At 36.1% G+C, this 18,223-nt stretch overlaps 2 protein-coding genes across 2 annotated transcripts; one reads left to right on the top strand and one right to left on the bottom strand.

The window, feature by feature from the left end:
- LOC109718150 (ATP-dependent 6-phosphofructokinase 3-like) lies at positions 1,680-6,829 on the top strand. The gene is made up of 15 exons (XM_020244177.1): positions 1,680-1,840; positions 1,977-2,186; positions 2,624-2,670; positions 2,810-2,849; positions 3,321-3,383; positions 3,499-3,636; positions 4,123-4,281; positions 4,400-4,453; positions 4,660-4,728; positions 4,812-4,941; positions 5,377-5,417; positions 5,546-5,770; positions 5,985-6,036; positions 6,139-6,293; positions 6,383-6,829. Exons 2-15 carry the CDS (start codon positions 2,085-2,087, stop codon positions 6,608-6,610), a joined length of 1,503 nt encoding a protein of 500 aa, XP_020099766.1. The 5' UTR covers positions 1,680-1,840; positions 1,977-2,084; the 3' UTR covers positions 6,611-6,829.
- LOC109718149 (DNA repair protein RadA) lies at positions 7,067-16,387 on the bottom strand. The gene is made up of 15 exons (XM_020244176.1): positions 15,369-16,387; positions 15,010-15,065; positions 14,191-14,249; positions 13,955-14,026; positions 13,540-13,623; positions 13,308-13,415; positions 12,720-12,782; positions 11,859-11,939; positions 10,988-11,053; positions 10,526-10,681; positions 9,781-9,858; positions 9,093-9,131; positions 8,499-8,581; positions 8,051-8,123; positions 7,067-7,466 (listed from the first exon to the last, which is right to left on the bottom strand). Exons 1-15 carry the CDS (start codon positions 16,232-16,234, stop codon positions 7,290-7,292), a joined length of 2,061 nt encoding a protein of 686 aa, XP_020099765.1. The 5' UTR covers positions 16,235-16,387; the 3' UTR covers positions 7,067-7,289.

The raw sequence follows: 18,223 nt of genomic DNA, 5'->3' as shown, positions 1-18,223 counted from the left end.
AACAATAGGAGGAACACCCTCTTCAGCTGTTAGATGTATAAATACCTTTTAAAATACAATGATCATTTACATAAATATGCTCCCAAAAAAATATAGGAAAAACTTCAAAAACCCCCCCTGTGGTTTCGTAGTTTCTCACTTTGCCCCCCTGTGGTTTAAAGTGTATCAATTTGCCCCCGTGGTTTTGTTTTTATCTTTTCGATAGCTTTTTCGTTAATATTTCGTTAAATTATATACAAAAAACTTCAGATACTCATCTAGATTTATCAAAATATTCACTTTAGTACCCTTTAATTTTAACTTTATTACTGATTTAAGGAAAAAAAATAATGAAATTAATAAGAAAAAGAGAAAAACAAAACCACAGGGGGGCAAATTGATACATTTTAAACCACAGGGAGGCAAAGTGAGAAACTGCGAAACCACAAGGGGGTTTTTTAAAGTTTTCCCAAAAATATAAGTTATTTGTGATGATATTTTCTACAGGCTCTTAAACTTAGTTCTAATCCTCTCAAATATATATATACTAGTGTAAAGTAGAGTACAGGAGTCTCATCCTCAAACTTATATATAGAATTAAGTTATATTTTGAATAAACTATTTAATCTTATTTTAATGAGTCAATTGATACTTTAAACAATTTTTTGCTATTTTTTTCAAAATTTTTGATTTTTTTTTTTATTTTTTTAGCTTAACTTGTCAGGATTATATTTTTTTAATTGACAAAAACTTATCTCTAAATATTGGTTATTTATAAATTTAAAAGAGTGTTTATAAAATTATAAATAATTTTACAGTTAATTAAATATTTTAAGATGGTAATGACAATAGAGGCAAAGTTGAAATTTTGTTTGTTGTTTATTCAAAATTAATAATAAATTAGTGTAAAGATTATTTTTGAAAGTTTTTCTCTTTTAAATGATTATTTATGATATTTCAATTTTTATAGAGACATTTACGATATTAGACTTATTTGGAAGGATAGTGATAAAAATTTTCCTCCGTTAACTTTTCGGCAGTCCCTCAATTAACTTTTTATTAAATCATATATAAAAAACTTCAAATACCCCACCTATAATTTATCGAATATTTACTTTAATACCTTTTAGTTTTAATGTTATTATTGATTTAACGAAAAAAATTATTGAAGAAAAAATAAAAAAAATAAAATTATAATGTACGAAAGTGAGACACTTTAAATTATAAGATACTAAAGTGAGAAAGTACGAAACTACCTGATGGTATTTAAAATTTTCCCTTACTAAAAATATTTTATACTAAAAAGATGAGTTCCTGCTTGAAACTAATACTACATTTGAACATTTTTAGGCGATGGATCCATTTTAAATGCAAAAGCAAACTTTTTCGTTACACCCTATCTGAGTAGCAATAATATAACTTTTTACGGACACCCATGATGTGGCCATGCAATTATCTAAGATTCAGCAAGGAGTTTGTAAATACTTGTGTTTTGAGGGGTGCATATGCAAAAGTCCCTTTAAATTGTTTTCCAATTTTTCAGCGCTCCCACAGTTACGCCGCCCCCCATCCTCCCCACCCCCATGGCCAAAACCGTAATTTCGCACCCTCTTCCCCCAGTGGCAAAATCGTAAATAAACCCGGAGTACGAGCCCGTTAAAGTAGTAAGAACCTCATCGTCTATTTCCTTCTCTTCCTCTCACTTTTCTTTTCCTTCTTCATCTCCTTCTCCATCATCGTTCTCCTCCTCTTCTCCAAGTCGCTCTCAAACCAACGTCGTCGCAAAACGCCGTTCCCCACAACGGAGGCCACCTCCCGTTTCGTCAAAACCCTAACGGTCTCCTCCTCCTCCTCTATATAAGTACGTCGCGCGTTCCCTTGTCCCTTCGAAAGCTCTTCTTCTTCTTCTTCTTCTCTCTCTCTCTCTCTCTCTCTCTCTCTCTCTCTCTCGATCGATTGCTCTAATGGAGTCATTGGCTAACCCTTCTCCCCCGCAGAAGCAGCAACGCGAGAACCTGAACCACCTCCTCGATCTCAAGAGCTCGCTCTCCGCAGTTCAGGTCCCGCCGAGGAACGGGTATAGGTTGAGCCGGTTGTCGAGGAGGATGGAGGGAGAGAGCAAGGCCGAGAAGAAGCTCGTCTATGGAGATTGGGGCTACGTGCTCGACGACGTGCCTCACCTCACCGATTACCTCCCCGATCTGCCTGTGAGTTTCCCTCCTCGGTGGATCGAGGGGGTTTCCTAGTTGTTTGTGGCGAATTGGATTTGAATTTTGTGTTGTACGCGTAATTTTAATTTGCTTTTGGTATAAGTTTGATTATCTAGTTGTAATTGAATGCTAAGCACGAGATCCCAAATTATCGGAGCGTATGCTTGAACTTGTGAACAGTTCCAATAACGATGCTAGACCACCATTTTTTTTTTTCATGGATTTGATCATAATTACTTTGATTTCATTTGATTTAGTTTTAATTGGTTCTTAAGCCAAAAATTCCCAAATGATCGGAGCATATGTTTGTTGAATTTAAGGTTGAAGACCGCTTTTTCTTTATTTAATTGGCCATGTTTACTTTCTCCTGGTATTTTGTTCGTATATGAGAATATTCAAGTATTAATATTTTATTTGTTTGTGATAATTTACAGACTTATCCGAATCCTCTCCAAGACAATCCAGCATACTCTGTTGTGAAGTAAGAATAGTTCATCAGTTTTTCCCTATAATTTGCTCGAATTTTGGTCATCGCGTGTTCCATTTGTTTATCTTCATGTTACTGTAATCTTATGCTTTCCCTTTCTGGTATAGTAAAATTTTGAGCTTTCTCTTTGCAGGCAGTATTTTGTTAATTCAGATGATACTGTCACTCAAAAGGTGAGCTTTTCTTAGTTCTTTGGAATTTCTTACTAATCCAACTATACCCATCGTTTCTAAAACAATTTTTTAAACTGGAGAAAGGGAGAAGTAATACTCAGACATGTCGGAAAGAAATTTGTGGGGTTTCCGGCTCTAGGAAATGGCCAGAATGAGCTTCTGGGACCCAAAAGAAGAATCCTCAAGGCCCTCATTTTCAAGCTTATGCTCCTAACTGGTGCTGGAAGCTGTTGGAGTGAACTTTGCTAGAAATTGTTTGGGCTTCTTTTGAAAGCTCAAGCCGGGCCTAGTAGGCCCTAGGTTGCTGTGGTGGTCTTTAAGCAGTTCTGAATTTCTTATTTTTCTTTGTCAAGTTTTTAGATTGCAAATGATGTACTGTGAGCTTTGCGTTCAACTGTATCAAAAATGAAAGATAAAATTAGTACTTCTTTAGGTAATTGTGGCATAATAATCTTTTCCGTTTTCCTGTAGATTGTGGTTCAAAAGAACAGCCCCCGAGGGATACATTTTCGACGTGCTGGACCTCGCCAGAGGGTAGGTCTATGCCCACACCCACCCCCGATCCCGGGCAGCTTCCCCCTGCACTGTGCCCCAAAGGGATTCTCCTAGTAGTGATGGATTTTTAAGTTATGATGTGCATATCTTGCAGGTGTATTTTGAATCTGATGAGGTGCGCGCGTGTATTGTGACATGCGGAGGCCTGTGTCCTGGGCTTAACACAGTGATAAGGGAAATTGTATGTGGCTTGTATGATATGTATGGCGTAACCAAAATCCTTGGCATAGAAGTAAGCATCCAGTATTTTTACTATTGACTTGTTGACCTTTGTCTTCTATGCTTAATAGGAATCATCTTGTTTGCCTGTCTGTTGTTGTATCACCAAATTAGTTGACTAACTGCAACTTTGTTATAAGTGCTGCTATGGCTTTTAGCAGTGAATAGAAACCTGATTATTGTTTAGCAATTACGAAGTACGAAGTGTCATGTTCTTCAGTTGATATGATGTTCTCTATGAACTTTATCGAAGTAATATTTGCTTTTCTGGTTGCAAATTTAAGCTCATGAAATTAATGTAAGGTATAGTAAGTTGACAAAGAAATGGTGTTTACTAACTAAGCCGACAATTTTGACATCTTTCCAAGAAAATACATTATTTTTTTTGGTGCTTTACAACTATAAGATATAACTGTGCATTAGAACTTGCGAACAATTATTATTTTATTGTACACTCATGTGGTTACCTTATCTAATTATCCAACTGGATTGTTCGCAGGATGGATACAAAGGTTTTTATGCGCGCAATACAGTTACCCTGACCCCCAAGAGTGTCAACGACATTCACAAAAGGGGGGGTACTATCCTTGGAACATCACGGGGAGGTCACGACACATTAAAGATTGCTGACAGCATTGAGGATCGTGGAATTAATCAGGTAAAGAAAACAATTTCTGGTGTAATTTTAGCTGTACCGATTTCCTTTGTCAGTTTCCTTTTCTCATATGTTAAGTGAAAATACATTGGTTTGATCCATTTACTCTCTTGACTTCCAGGTTTATATAATTGGAGGAGATGGTACTCAAAAAGGTGCCTCTGTGATTTTCGAGGTAAATAGTAACAAACTTTGTTAAGGCACAGTTTTTATTAAGGGAACTTGATTTAAGTAGTCCTTGTTTTGTACGACACTCCTGCAAAATTTTTCTTATTTTTCCTATCATATTTTGTTCCTATCATTCTTTATATAAAGTAGCTTACTTTGCAGAGATATACAACATGGAAATGCTCATTTTAATATTGTTGACATATTCTATAGGAAATAAAAATGCGGGGTCTCAAAGTTGCTGTTGCAGGCATTCCGAAGACCATAGATAATGACATTGCGGTACTTTATTTTCCAGACCATTTTTGTGTATCATAAGGTTGATATCACTGAATGTTTAATATGAGCTTTGCCTTGTGACTCAGGTAATCGACAAGTCATTTGGTTTTGATACTGCTGTAGAGGAGGCCCAAAGGGCTATAAATGCAGCTCATGTGGAGTCTGAAAGTGTGGAGAATGGTATAGGCCTCGTGAAGTTAATGGGTCGCTACAGTGGTAGGTTTCCTTTCTTCAGTCACTTTCCTCGTGTTACTATGACCTTTGATCTATGCAATCTTAGATGGCCGCAAGAACTTTAGACTGAATGATGGACATTGTTTTGTGAGAAAATACCAATGGGGTCCTTTACCCCATCATTCCATTTAGAGTCGATGCGTTTCTCGATGCCTGTGAAGCTTGAGGATATCTTATTGTGTCCAAGTTCCAACACCTCTTATAGTCCGATACCTTATTGTAGGTACTCGTAGATAATGACGAGCCTACCAATTTCTTTACAGCTGAGTGTTTGTAAAGTTGGGTCATTATTTATTTTAACCTCCTCCTTGCGCTTATCTTTTTGTACGCTTATAAATATATTCCAGCATTCTGCTTGTACTGAAGCTTTCATTCAATATACATTGTTAACACCTGTTTAACTTTTTACTCACGCAGGCTTTATCGCAATGTATGCTACCCTTGCTAGTCGAGACGTGGTATGTTTTCATTTCTCAGACATAATAATTTTTTTCTTTTTGTTTCTGTTGACGGTTCTTATGGACAAGAAAACAAACGGAAGAATATATTTTGCTAGTAAATCAACGATTTGTCCTCCACTTTTCAGGACTGTTGCTTGATTCCAGAATCACCCTTCTATCTAGAAGGGAAAGGTGGGCTCTTAGAATACATTGAAAAGCGTCTTAAAGAGAACGGCCACATGGTTATTGTTGTTGCCGAAGGAGCAGGACAGCAGCTCATTGCTGAAAGTATGCGAACCATGGACCATGCAGATGCTTCTGGGAATAAGCTCCTTCTAGACGTTGGGCTTTGGTTGTCTCAAAAGATCAAGGTTAGATTCTCAGTCAAAGTGTTGTTTCTAGGCGAAAATAAGCCCATTCTGTTTTCTACTTTACACCGCTCGTCTGCGTTTTTATTTTTTTTTAGTTTTCTTTCTGTAGAAACCTCGAGGTGGATCGGGGGATAATTGACCGCCAACTAGTTTTAAGATTTTTCGCCTCATGATGTTTTTACATGACTTGCATATTATCTTTTTCATCATGCAGGATCATTTCGCAACAGCGAGAAAGAAGATGCCCATTAATCTGAAATATATAGGTATGGATAAATATAAATAAATTAAGTCTTCGGCTGAATGTGCTTCGCTGAATCCATTTAGATAATAATGGTTAACTTATCATCATTACGCTCCGATTGCAGATCCAACATACATGATACGTGCAGTTCCGAGTAACGCATCGGACAATGTCTATTGCACTTTACTGGCGCACAGCGCCATCCACGGTGCCATGGCGGGATACACTGGTTTCACTGTTGGGCCCGTTAATGGCCGGCATGCGTATATTCCCTTCTACGTAAGTTCCATTTCATCATCTTCAATTTTCATGTTGGACAAACTCCCACTCATTTGCTGATCAATGTTACCATCCTCGAATGTTCGCAGAATATCACAGAGAAGCAAAACAAGGTGGTGATAACCGACCGTATGTGGGCTAGGCTTCTGTCGTCGACCAACCAACCGAGCTTTTTAAGCAAGAAAGAGATCGAGGAGGGGACCAGGAAGGAAGAAGTACCGCAGACCCAGCTTTTAGACGAGGGGAATTCTAGGGCTAACGAGAAAGCCGAGGAACAGCTTGAACATAACGGCCCTGTTAGCAACGGCTCTATTTAAGATCTAAAATGAGGCTATAAACCCTAAAAGCAGATGCAAAATCTGCAGGTTTTATTATGTAGCTCTCTACCACGAGTATTTACTGAAATGCTTTAGAGCATGTATAAAGTTGCAGAGTTTTTTTTTTTAATTTTTGGTTGGTAGTGTATTTCTGTATTTGTGCCTTTTGAGGTGTACTTATATGTTTCAAAGGATTACTAAAAGACGTATTTTAATGTATTTCCACCAAGTTTCGAGTTAGCAAAATCAAAAGGCTGATGTAGACCGTACATTAACAAAGAATACATATGACGTAAGACAAATAAATAGTAAGTACGGTAAAATCTAAATTATCCAAACTAGGAAAAAAAAAGTAACTCATTTTCAAATACCCAAGGCTTAGTTTCGTTCCAATAAAATAATAATCATGATACTAATAATAGTAAATAATAACTAAAATAAATGGGATAATAAACAGACGATAAAAAAGCTGCTGTAGACGAATGAAGCATCCCGTTTAAACTCTGTGAGCATAATAACCACAAAAGGGCCACAGAGTAACAATTACACAATTAGCTACACTGCATCATCTCACCTTTTCCCACCTCCTGGCTTAATAATAATAATTAGTTGATCAAATGTAGTCTTTTACATAGAGATTACGCGAGTGTAAATGAGCCTTTGAAGATAATCACACTTTTTAAGCATTATATTCAGACTGGAAAACTGTATTGATCACCTCTTTCAAATTCCTGCAACCCAATACCCTAATATCCAGATTGAGTGAAGCAAGCGTTTTCTCGGCCGTTTTAGGTACGATGCATTTCTTGTACCCCAGTTTAGCAATAGCTACCACCCTTTTATCCATTCTCGGGACCTTCAAGAGAATAATAATAATAAAAAATAAAAGCAGCAAACGAAAATCAGTGTTGCAGTATTTCCGGAATTACTTGTCTGCATCTATTGTCTGGACTAGTAAATGTTTTGTTATAGGTGGACAAGACAAAAAAAATGTCTAGAAACCTCAGCGATTTAGTTCAATGAAATTTGGATGGCAAAATCTCAGACGTTTCATATATATATTATCTCCCCCCCAAATTCAATGAAAATGAGTTTTCTTTTCCCAGTATGGCCTTGTCCGGGGTTGTGTCCAATAACACCACAAGATTTGACGATTTAGAGCTGCAAGAAAAATCTAAAGCATTTCTGAAGCACTTCGGATCTCCGGTTCTCCGATGCTACAAAACAGCAGTGGAGACCGCCAGCAAGGCATCCTCCCTGATGCTTCTCCATTGGAGGTTCTGACTTCCATTTTGTAGCATCAGAGTAGCGGAACTCGAAAGAACACGAAGGCTTTTGGGGTATGAGTATCTAAAGCATTGAACACAAACCCAAACTAGGCTGAAATCACCTGTGATTCGTTAGAAACTACCACTGATAGCAGAGTGAGGGTGTACTTACTGTGCGAAGCTCGCCACCTAAGCCGACTTCTCCGATGAATGCAACATCATTTGGAATTGGAAATTCCAAGAAACTAGATACGTCGAGGAAAAAGAAAAAAAAAATTAATGAAATGTAAAGAAACAAATGTGGAAAAGATCAAGTTTTCCTTTCATCTATATGGCATGCTATATTAATACCCTTGCAAAATGTGCCACTGCTCAAAATAAGTCAGATTCAAAATCACCAATCTCCATGAATTAGATGACTTCCCAATAACTTGATTTTGAAAGAAACAGAACTTCTAAGAGACATTTTGGTTTTTTCAGGTTTTTACAGCAATGTATATTGAATAGGTGATTTTAATTGGTCATAATGCGGAATCTCCTTCAATAATTCTACACAGCAATTCCAGTACAGCCATGAGGTACACAAGTGAAATTTGGAAAGAATAGAGAAGAAAATTTACCTGCTGCAAATAGCAGCTGCTATTGCGAGATCACCTGCTGTTTCCGTCAACTTAAATCCACTAACAACATTGAGAAAAATAGCCTATGAAGTAACACGAAAATTACATTATAAACCAATTAAAAAGGATCTCCAGAAATTTGACAACAATAAAACTCTGAACATTTATCATAAGAGGAACTCAACAACAAAAGCTAGAAAATGATGGATGGACTTTTCCTCAGCACCAAATTATAGTTTCCAGCACACCCAAGTTATAAAATGGCAGCCAATTATAGTTTTATGAGTTGGAGATCTCTTCATCCAATTTACAGTGTTGAATGTCTATATTATAACTAGTAATCGATACATGTTTGCTCTTCTAATTATATACAAGTTAACAAGAGAGTTCTTCAATGATCAGCCAGTAATGCATATGAGTTTTGATCCTTCAACACAGTAAACAATAAAAGGTTAATGCACAACCATGCCATTTAACTGGGAAAATGTGATAATCATGCATTTCACGGCACTTGGAAGCAGACTAGTTTTCCAAACATAAGAGAAACAATTGCATAGCTGGAAGAAAAAATAATGAAATTGTCAATATTCTTACATTATCTTGCAGCTTTAGACCCGCTTGCTTCATGAGAACCTTCAATGAAGTTTTCAATAGGTCAATGGCAACTATATAGAGTAACTAAATAGAGCATAATACATCAAATTATATTTGCTTATACAAAACAACAGATACTACAGTTTGAAGCTAACATAATACTCACGTCAGAAAAAGGTAACATAATACTCAAACATGATTTCTACTTTCAAGAGTCTGTAATACACAAGACCAGTAGAGATAATGTCACAAGGTAAAATGGGTTTTTCACTCTAATCAAACAACACTTGCAGAAACTACAGCGCTACAGCCAAGTGAAACAAACCTTTCAAAACGAAAGGCAAAGTACTAAACAACAACATAAATAAACTATCAACTAAACTGAGAAGCATGCTTGCATGATTATTTCTAATAAGGTATGCCATACTAGCAACCAGTCCCTTGCAGTTGCATTTGACAGGATTATCCTAAACAGTCAGCCAACCATGTGTTGTATTTATTCTTGTAATGGGATTTCCATACTAGAAATAAGCAATTCAAAAAACAGAGAAGCATGAGAATTACAGCATAAAAAAAAAACTTTAGTTTCTTTATGACCCAGAAAATTATGACATCAAGAAAAAGAAAGAAAACCACCAAGTAGCACAGATTATATACAACAAAGATCCAATGTTATCTAGATACTCACAGAAATTATCATGTCAGACCTGCTTTGTTGTATTCCATTCACATGCCGTGCAGCTGACGAGCCAGATACACACAATGCCTGAAAAAAGATTTTCCTTTTTTTGTTCTATCATACCACAAGACAGTTACTACTTACTAGGGAGGATTTCCCTATATATGTAAGACAGCAAGAAATAAAACAAAATAATTTTCAAACCAAAAAACTAGCAAAATTATTGTAAAACCATTATGGGAAATCTCCATACTTCAGCAATTTAACAGGGAAGATCAAATAAAAAATAACTATTTTCAGATTGGATCAAATGTATGAATAACCCTATACTATCTACTATCCAAATATTGCAACATTAAGTCTCCAAACTTAAATACTTGTCCATGAACTTTCTCATATATTGCAACTTCATGGTGGACTAAAAAATTTTTGACCAGGCAAGCCATTTTACTATTGAAGGACCTTTCCAACCTAGTTTCAAGTGCCGGAACAAGTTACATTATTGGAATAGCAATATATGAGAAAGTTAGTGATTAAATTTAATCAAAAAGTTAAGGCACTGGGTTGCAATGTCAGGACAGTAGAGGGACTATCCATTCAATTTGTCCTTTTCAATTCCCCCCNTTTTTGAGAAAAGATAGCTTACTACCTACTTCATTGATTGAATGTATAAACTAGGCTACAGAAGTGAGACAACCAGGGTCTCAAAAAAAAAACAAAAAAAAAAAAAAAAAAATTTAGAACAAAGAAGTACCTGGACTTCAATGACAAATGCCCGAGACCCATCCACAACCACAGCAACTGCAATTCCAGCTAAGATCTCAGAATCAGAGTTTTGTTCAGTTAAGAACATATTACTAGGATCTGAAACAGCTTGTAGGCCAGATTCTGTCATTTCAAACACCCCAAGCTGATGAAAGAAAAGGATCAATATCAGTGCTAAAAAATTTATTCATCAGATGTTTTCAGAAAAAATGCAAGATATAATATGGAAAAGCCCGTAATGACGAATTAAAAGTTTAAATGATAAACACTGGACTTCAATGCAATCGTTATCAATTATGATAATAAGTTCTCCCTCGTTCCGTTATGAATGAGAAAAGAGAAGTCACAAGAAAAAGAAAGTCAACAGTTATGCAGGAAAAATATAAATTACCAAAATATAACTAAGAAAACATGATAAAATATGCCTAGATCAGGCAAAACAATTTGATACCTCATCTGTCGAGCCAAAACGATTTTTCACGGATCGCAACAATCGGTAGGTTGAGTAGCTCTCGCCCTAAATAGAAAAATGCAAGCAATCATAAAATTGTAATCAAGAAAGGCGAAAGGACTACTGAGGGAACTACTTGAGAAAATTACAGGGTGAAAATATGCCAAGTAATATTCTTTCAGAAGACTTAATACAAGCAAGCACCAAGAAATTGCCATCATTATGCAGTTTCATTACAGTGTTCTACAGTTTATGGTTATTTCGCATGGATGGAAAACTGTCCTTCAACATGTGAAGCACCAAGATGTTTAGGCAAAGAAACTAAATAAGAAATTTTTAGATAAATGATATTTGGGAGAAGAACTCCATGAAAAATGTGCAAAGTTACACCACTTAAACTTATCTATTCTGCTTGTAAGGAAGTTTGATTTGCTTTCTCCAAACTTTTGAAAAAGAGGCAAAAGAAAATAAAAACAAGCAGCTTAGATAGTTTGAATTAGGTAGATATGTATATATTTTCCTTTTCCAGGCAAAATAACATAGTTTCTGTTTATAATTTTAGACGGCTCATCTCGCAGATAAAGACACCTAATCTAAAATCATAGTCTTATCCCCAAGGTAGAAAAGCTTATTCTTATCTTATCCCACAAACTTCTTTCAGGAATCAAAATTTCAAAACATCTTGCAAACATGATCCAATTTCAAAGATACGTAAAAAGTAGGCAACAGTTAATTTTACAAAAGGCAATTGTGAATTACGTCTTGTGCCAAGTATCTATATTTAGTGTTATGCAATAAAAACCGAGAGAGAGAGAGAGAGAGAGAGAGAGAGAGAGAGTCGCATATCTGTATGAACCATTCAGACACCAACCTCCATATATAAAACAGCATCAACTATGTGCTCTAAAATACGAGGGCCAGCAATATCTCCCGTTTTTGTAACATGTCCTATCTGGAAGGGGAAATGAAGATGATTAATAATGCTTACACAAATAGAGAAGGGAGTTTCTAGCAAACGATATCAATGTAAGAAAATCTACCATACCGACAATACCATACAAAAAAAAATATTAGAGTCAAATTCTACCTTCTAAAGCTGTTTATTAATCATAAACAAATTCCATCATCCCTAAAATTATCTTTAGTATATACATATATATCCAGCTCATCCAGAGTGTCTTCTTTAACGTTCCAAATCAGACAATCCAACTATACATTCTAGAGGAAAGTGATACATCCCCAACCTATATGGATGAATAAAGGTGAGGCCTCAGCAATTAAATCCAACTTCCTTATCAAAGTTCATCCATACATGTACATAAACAAATATTCGGCCCGAATCCTCATCTATTATCCTCACTGGGATATGGTTTAAAAAATCATATCCAAATTCAGGTCCACATATTTATCATGAAGGTATGTTTGGTTGGGGAAGTTCTGGGCTAGGAATGTGAACTGCAAATGATTGTCTCCCATGTAAGTGTTTTTCCTCAAAACCGCGAGTTTATATTCATACTCAGTCCTCAGTAAGATACACGGCAAATAATATCAAACAAGTTGTCTGCATAGAAACAGAGACAAAAAGATGCTTAATCCATATTACTGACAGAATATGGACCAAGTTGTTTTATTGATATCCATACTAGGAACCATAATAGGGAAAGAAAAATGGATGTCAATATGCCGATAACCTTCTGTATCCAAATTGAACAAAAACAAATCATCGACTCACTAAGAGAACAGGAATATTTGTCTGCTTAGCAAATCGCAGCAAAGTTGAGGTGCACTCCTTAACCTGTTGCACATAAAGAGGGAAATGGAAAAGATGTTACTATATAATGTAGAGAGTGATAATCTCAAAATGATTGCAAACTTAATAGAAATATAAAGCTGATTAGATTAAACTGAGATTATTGTATTATCATCAAGAGAGCGTACTGTTGCCGGAAGACACAAAGAACAGATAACTGTAACACCATTAATATGATTAATAAAAAGTTTGTCTTCATTATAATAATATTTGTGTCGCACAAAAATAACAAAATTATTACGAGTATGAAAATGTGGCAATGCAACATTATAGAGTTGTAATCTGTGCACAGTGATTGACAGCATGCAAAGAAACATAGCAAATAAGGAACTGAATATCAACAATATTGTTTGGTTAAAAAATTGGCACCTTAGTGACAAAAATAAATTTATAGGCCAATGGAAGGGAAGGGATTTATAATTCTATACGTAAAGTTCGTTGTAAAATGCTACCCGAAACCGGTCAAAAGAGAATTATGAGAATGAAAATCAAGAGGTTTAAAGGAGGCACCTGCACAATATTCCCAGCACTTCCAGCTATTCCTCTCAAATAAACAGTCTGTATGGAATCTATGATAAGTGCTTCAGGAGAGAGCGGTTTGATTTTATCCAAAATGTCCTGTGAAAGCAGAGAATAAACCAAACTGAACAAGCTATGCTCAGATATTGCCAACAATTGAACAGTACCAAGTAGAAATTAAAGATGTATCAAGGTATGACAATGAAGGTCAAATATATAGCACCTCAATATCTGTACTCGAGTACAAATAAAGATTTCCGGTTGTAATCCGCATGCGATCAGCCCTATTTCCAATCTGTTCAATGCTCTGACAAATAGAAAATGTATTTCATTAACTATTCAAGTTAGCAAAGAAAGTTATTCCACATCACTTCACCTACAAAGAAGATCAATAACAGAATATGTGACAGACAAAGATGAGATTAATAAAGCATATTAAACAAATGAATAGTAACAAGGTTTTCTGTAGTTACATACAAATCATAGAGAAACGAATGCATTAGATCATGTAAAGACAAAACTAAAGTGATCAAGATGCAGAATAAAGCGCCATCATTATTTACTAGTAAATAGTAATAAACATTAAAAATAGGAACATGCCTGCAAGAAGGAGCAAAAAATGCAATGTTAAAACCAACCTCCTCACCAGAGACATATACAACTGGAGCAGGCTCCTTCCGGTTGAATCCTTGAGCTATAATAGCAGCCATCTTCAAATAGAAAAACAAATTCCTGTATCAAACTTCAAGAACTTTCACACATAGAAGGCAACTTTGGAAGACAGAATGGTGCACTAGTGTATGCATATAAGACTTTGCATTAGAAAAACATTAAATATTAAAGATAGAAAATAGCAAACAAGAATAGAATATACCTGTAACAGTAGTGTACTTTTGCCAACACCTGGATCTCCACCAACTAAAACCAAAGAGCCTGCAAAACTATATAAATGACTAAACTACTCATGACAAAATCATCAAAGAATTTCACTCAGATAAAATTATCAAACAATTAAGAATAATGACATGGGAAGATACCAAAAACAACTCCACGAAAGAACCAAGAAAGTTGCAGGGAGTATACTTGAATTTAGTCAATGCTAGCTCTCAAACTTTAGTTTATACCTATGGATAACAAAACTGTAGATCAAACAGTCTAAGTTTAAAATTCAAATCCGACCTCAATAATTTCTCAACATCGAGGCGGTATGTCAATAGGCAAACAATAGCATAGAATTTAACCAAAATAGTTTCATGATCAAGGAAAAAATGGCATATGTATCATTATCAGTCTAGGGTACAGAAGAACATATAGCACCAAATTGATCAACAGAATAAGGCGAACCTAATTTGAATTAATAATGTTTTAGAAAAATTCAAATATACCAATATATGCACATTTTTTAAGCCATTTTCCAAGCTATATGAAAACTACTGTACGACATACGAAGTGGCCTCCACAAAAATTGCAACTAAGGTCACTGAAAAATAGGACCAAGCATAGCCAGGCAGTGATTGAGAAGGCAAAAAGGTGGTACAAATTAGAGAAACTACTATACTTCATAAACTAAAAATTTAACTTACACTTATGTTTCTAGTCAACCGAAGTAGCATACAATTAAAATGGTCAACAAACATAAAGAAAACCAAAAGGGAAAAAAAAGAAAGAAAAAAAGAAAGAGCATATACTGTACCAGGTACGATACCACCTCCAAGCACTCTGCCAACCTCTGTTCCAAAATGTCCAGATCTACAAAATAAGCCCAGTTGCGTACATTTGTTGCCATGAATAAGATAGGCACCAGAAAATTTGTCCAACTAGAACCAAATTGTTAACCTTGCTATGTTTGAACCTTAAAACCATAATTACATTTACAAGAGAAATCATGAATATCCAAAAGCATGTAGAGCAGAAGACGATTTACATCTTCTGGATGAGGCGGCCAAACAGTTTCAAATTTCAAAGTGTTTTGATCCCATTTCAATGCCATAATTTGTAGGTGAGAACTGAGAACACCGCGTCAAACTAAAAGGTACTATTCAGGAAACTTACAGTGGAATTCGCCATTCAGATGGGTCCCTGTCCTTGTTAACTTCTGCTAAACTTTGTGGAACCAACCTTCCAGCGTGCTGCGGCAGCCATGCCCTTGCCACTGCTTCGGAGACATCAATGCCTCTCAACTTATTGACTTCAGGTTCTAGAAACTTCTTTAGCGTGCCACTCGCGCTGCACGAGCGGCAATTGCCCCACCACTGCCCAAAGCTCGCGCCACAATTCTCACAAACAAAAGACACCTTCACCTTCCCCGCCCTCTTCCTAGCAGTCGGCGACCGCATATTTGAATCCAAGCCCGAGGAAACCCTACTCGTCTCATTGCTCACACTCAAATCCTCTTTCAAATTCTTATCTTTCCTAACAAATTTCTTCCCACTCTTATAATTCTCGTCGATCCTGCTCGGTTCCTCTTCTCCGGCTGCTGCCCTAGTTACGAGCCTTCCCGCCACCGGATCATAGAACGCCCAAACCGGAGATGCGCTCTCTCCGTTGCTCCCGTCCCCTTCAGAATACCTTCTCTCGTCCTCCTCGGAATTACTCCGCCTCTCATCTTCGCGATCCAGGAGCTGATCGGAAAGGGGATCATAGGAAGCCCAGCCACTACGGCTACCATCGGGGCAGCCGGAGCTGTACCAAACCCTAGGTTCATCCCGCCGGCCTAGGGTTCCGGTGAGGGCGAATCTCCGGTGTGAATGCTTCGATTCGTGAGAGCGATTGGATCCTCTGGGGAGGTTTGAGGAGGGAGATCGAGAAATGGACAGGGAACGAGCTTTGTTGAGGCTGAGGAGGTTCCTATGGTGGAGGAGATCGCGGAGCGAACGCATGTTAGGGTTTTGAGAGAGATGGGGAGGGGATTCAAGCATCAAAAGGGGAAAAGAAGGAGAGAGGACGAGGAAGAAGAAGAAGAAATTAGGGTTTTGGAGGGAAGCAAAAGTGAGGTTTAGGGTTTTTCGGGGAGTTCTCCCGCGAAAGAGAACCCGCCAATTTGTTTCTCGTTTACGTTTTTCGTTCTTCCCTTTTTTTTTTCCTTTTTTCATTTTAAATTACGGTGAAGTCGGCGATGAAAGGCTTATCGTCGCCGATAAGCTCTTTACTGCTCCCGGCCAGAGGCGGTATCTCGCAACCGACTTCTGAAAACGGCGTAAAATTAACTTCGGCGCCGTATTTGAGTTAATTCTACCAAGCTCGGAGATTCGAATTGTATAACCGTTGCTTCAGCTAAAATGTGCACAGAAGGCTTCTCGAAAATAAATAAAAATTACAGACCTTTTTTTTTTTACTGCCACGTCCTTTAATTTATTTCATTTCATTTAAAGGTAGGCGTAAGATTGTTAAAAAACCTATTTAGATTAGTAGTGTATTTTATTAGAGGATGCACAAAAGTAAATTAAAGTACACGACAAAAGAAATTCAGTTCGACAAATCTATCAATCCTCATAATACCTCGGCGGTACTGTAGGCTCTTCCTTAGAAATTCCCTTACTGCTAGTTGGCCCAATTGAAGCGGTCTTCGGCCTTGCGATTAGATAAAAACACTTTTCCCAATTTTCTTTTATTTTCCTTCACTCAACAACATACTGATTTTTCTCCATAAGTAGATTACTGATAATTTTCTTTTATTTTCCTTCGCTCAGCAGCATACTAATTTTTCTCGATAAGTAGACTACTGTAACCTTTCAAGAGGATATAATCGCCTCTAAGGCATGTATATTTACTATGGAGAGCACTTTTGTCCGTATAAATTCACTCATACAGGTTTTCATAAAACTTCCTCCTTTTAGATTAGCATCCTCCACCTCAAATGCGATCTCGTCACGTAATTGGCAATAGTACAACATGCAACATTCTCTTCTGTCTTATTAATAGTAGAGCAGGGCGTGCCCCAACACCTAATTACCTTCGTAACAATCTCCCCTGGAGACTTCAGCATCAATGTAAACACGACCTTCATTTTCATCCGGAACACTATATACCGACGCCGGACAAAATCTTTTATTTAAGTGAAAAATAAAATTTAAGGCGTTGTCATAAATTCACATCTTTTCTTTCTACAAGAAAAATAATGTTGTACCTACCAATTATTTTAAAAAAACTGACCCTTAAAAAATTGTAATTTACTAAATAATTTGGTCAAAATTTAAATTAGTAAAATAATTTTGTCAAACTCAGTATCATGGTGTATTTTATATCCAACTTAGCATTATGGTGGAAAAAGAAGTGAAAGATAATTAAATTTTAAAGACAGTGAATTATTCACTATTTTTAGAAAATTTTAGAATACTAATTATTTTCTTTCTGAAAAAAAAATTTGTTAAATGATTTACCGCTATTAAGTTTTATCAAAAACGATTAACCATTCATCGTTTTTTAGTTTTTGCTCTACACTGAGTTGAATAAAACAGAATTATTTAGCAAAAAAATAAAATAAAAAATTATTTGATCAAATATAAATAGTAGAAAATGAGGTGAAGCAATTACTCCTTTCCTACCGTTGCGTGGGCCCATCATCATGACTTAATTACTACACTAGTTAAGAGATCCGCGCGATGCTGCGGGTAGTTATTTTAAATTTTAATTTTAAAAATTAATTATAAAAAATAATTTCAGAATAATTATGAAATATTACAGATAAATTACGAAATAATTTTAAATAAATGCAGCTATCTTCCCTAATATAGCAAATATAAAGAGCTCTCTCAACAATAAGATATTTTGAAATAGTTTTTCAACTTTATTAAATATTTTCCCATCTTGTTCTCTTTTATTTGATTTAATATTACTAATTTTGTAAGGTTATCTATAATATTTCTAATATTTTTAGAGGTACGAATGAAATTATCCCATACTAATTA

The sequence above is a fragment of the Ananas comosus genome, linkage group 12 (assembly GCF_001540865.1).
Source record: "Ananas comosus cultivar F153 linkage group 12, ASM154086v1, whole genome shotgun sequence".
NCBI lineage: Eukaryota > Viridiplantae > Streptophyta > Magnoliopsida > Poales > Bromeliaceae > Ananas > Ananas comosus.
Note: the sequence above shows the minus strand (reverse complement) of the source record. Positions and strands in the feature narration are given on the sequence as shown.

Coding starts and splice junctions, on each gene's coding strand:
- LOC109718150 (XM_020244177.1), top strand. CDS start 2,085: ATGGAGGGAGAGAGCAAGGCCGAGAAGAAGCTCGTCTATGGAGATTGG. Junction 2,850..3,320: donor ATGATACTGTCACTCAAAAG/GTGAGCTTTTCT, acceptor GTTTTCCTGTAG/ATTGTGGTTCAAAAGAACAG. Junction 3,637..4,122: donor CCAAAATCCTTGGCATAGAA/GTAAGCATCCAG, acceptor GATTGTTCGCAG/GATGGATACAAAGGTTTTTA.
- LOC109718149 (XM_020244176.1), bottom strand. CDS start 16,234: ATGCTTGAATCCCCTCCCCATCTCTCTCAAAACCCTAACATGCGTTCG. Junction 13,416..13,539: donor ACTCGAGTACAGATATTGAG/GTGCTATATATT, acceptor CTGCTTTCACAG/GACATTTTGGATAAAATCAA. Junction 11,940..12,719: donor CAAATATTCCTGTTCTCTTA/GTGAGTCGATGA, acceptor TTCCCCTTCCAG/ATAGGACATGTTACAAAAAC.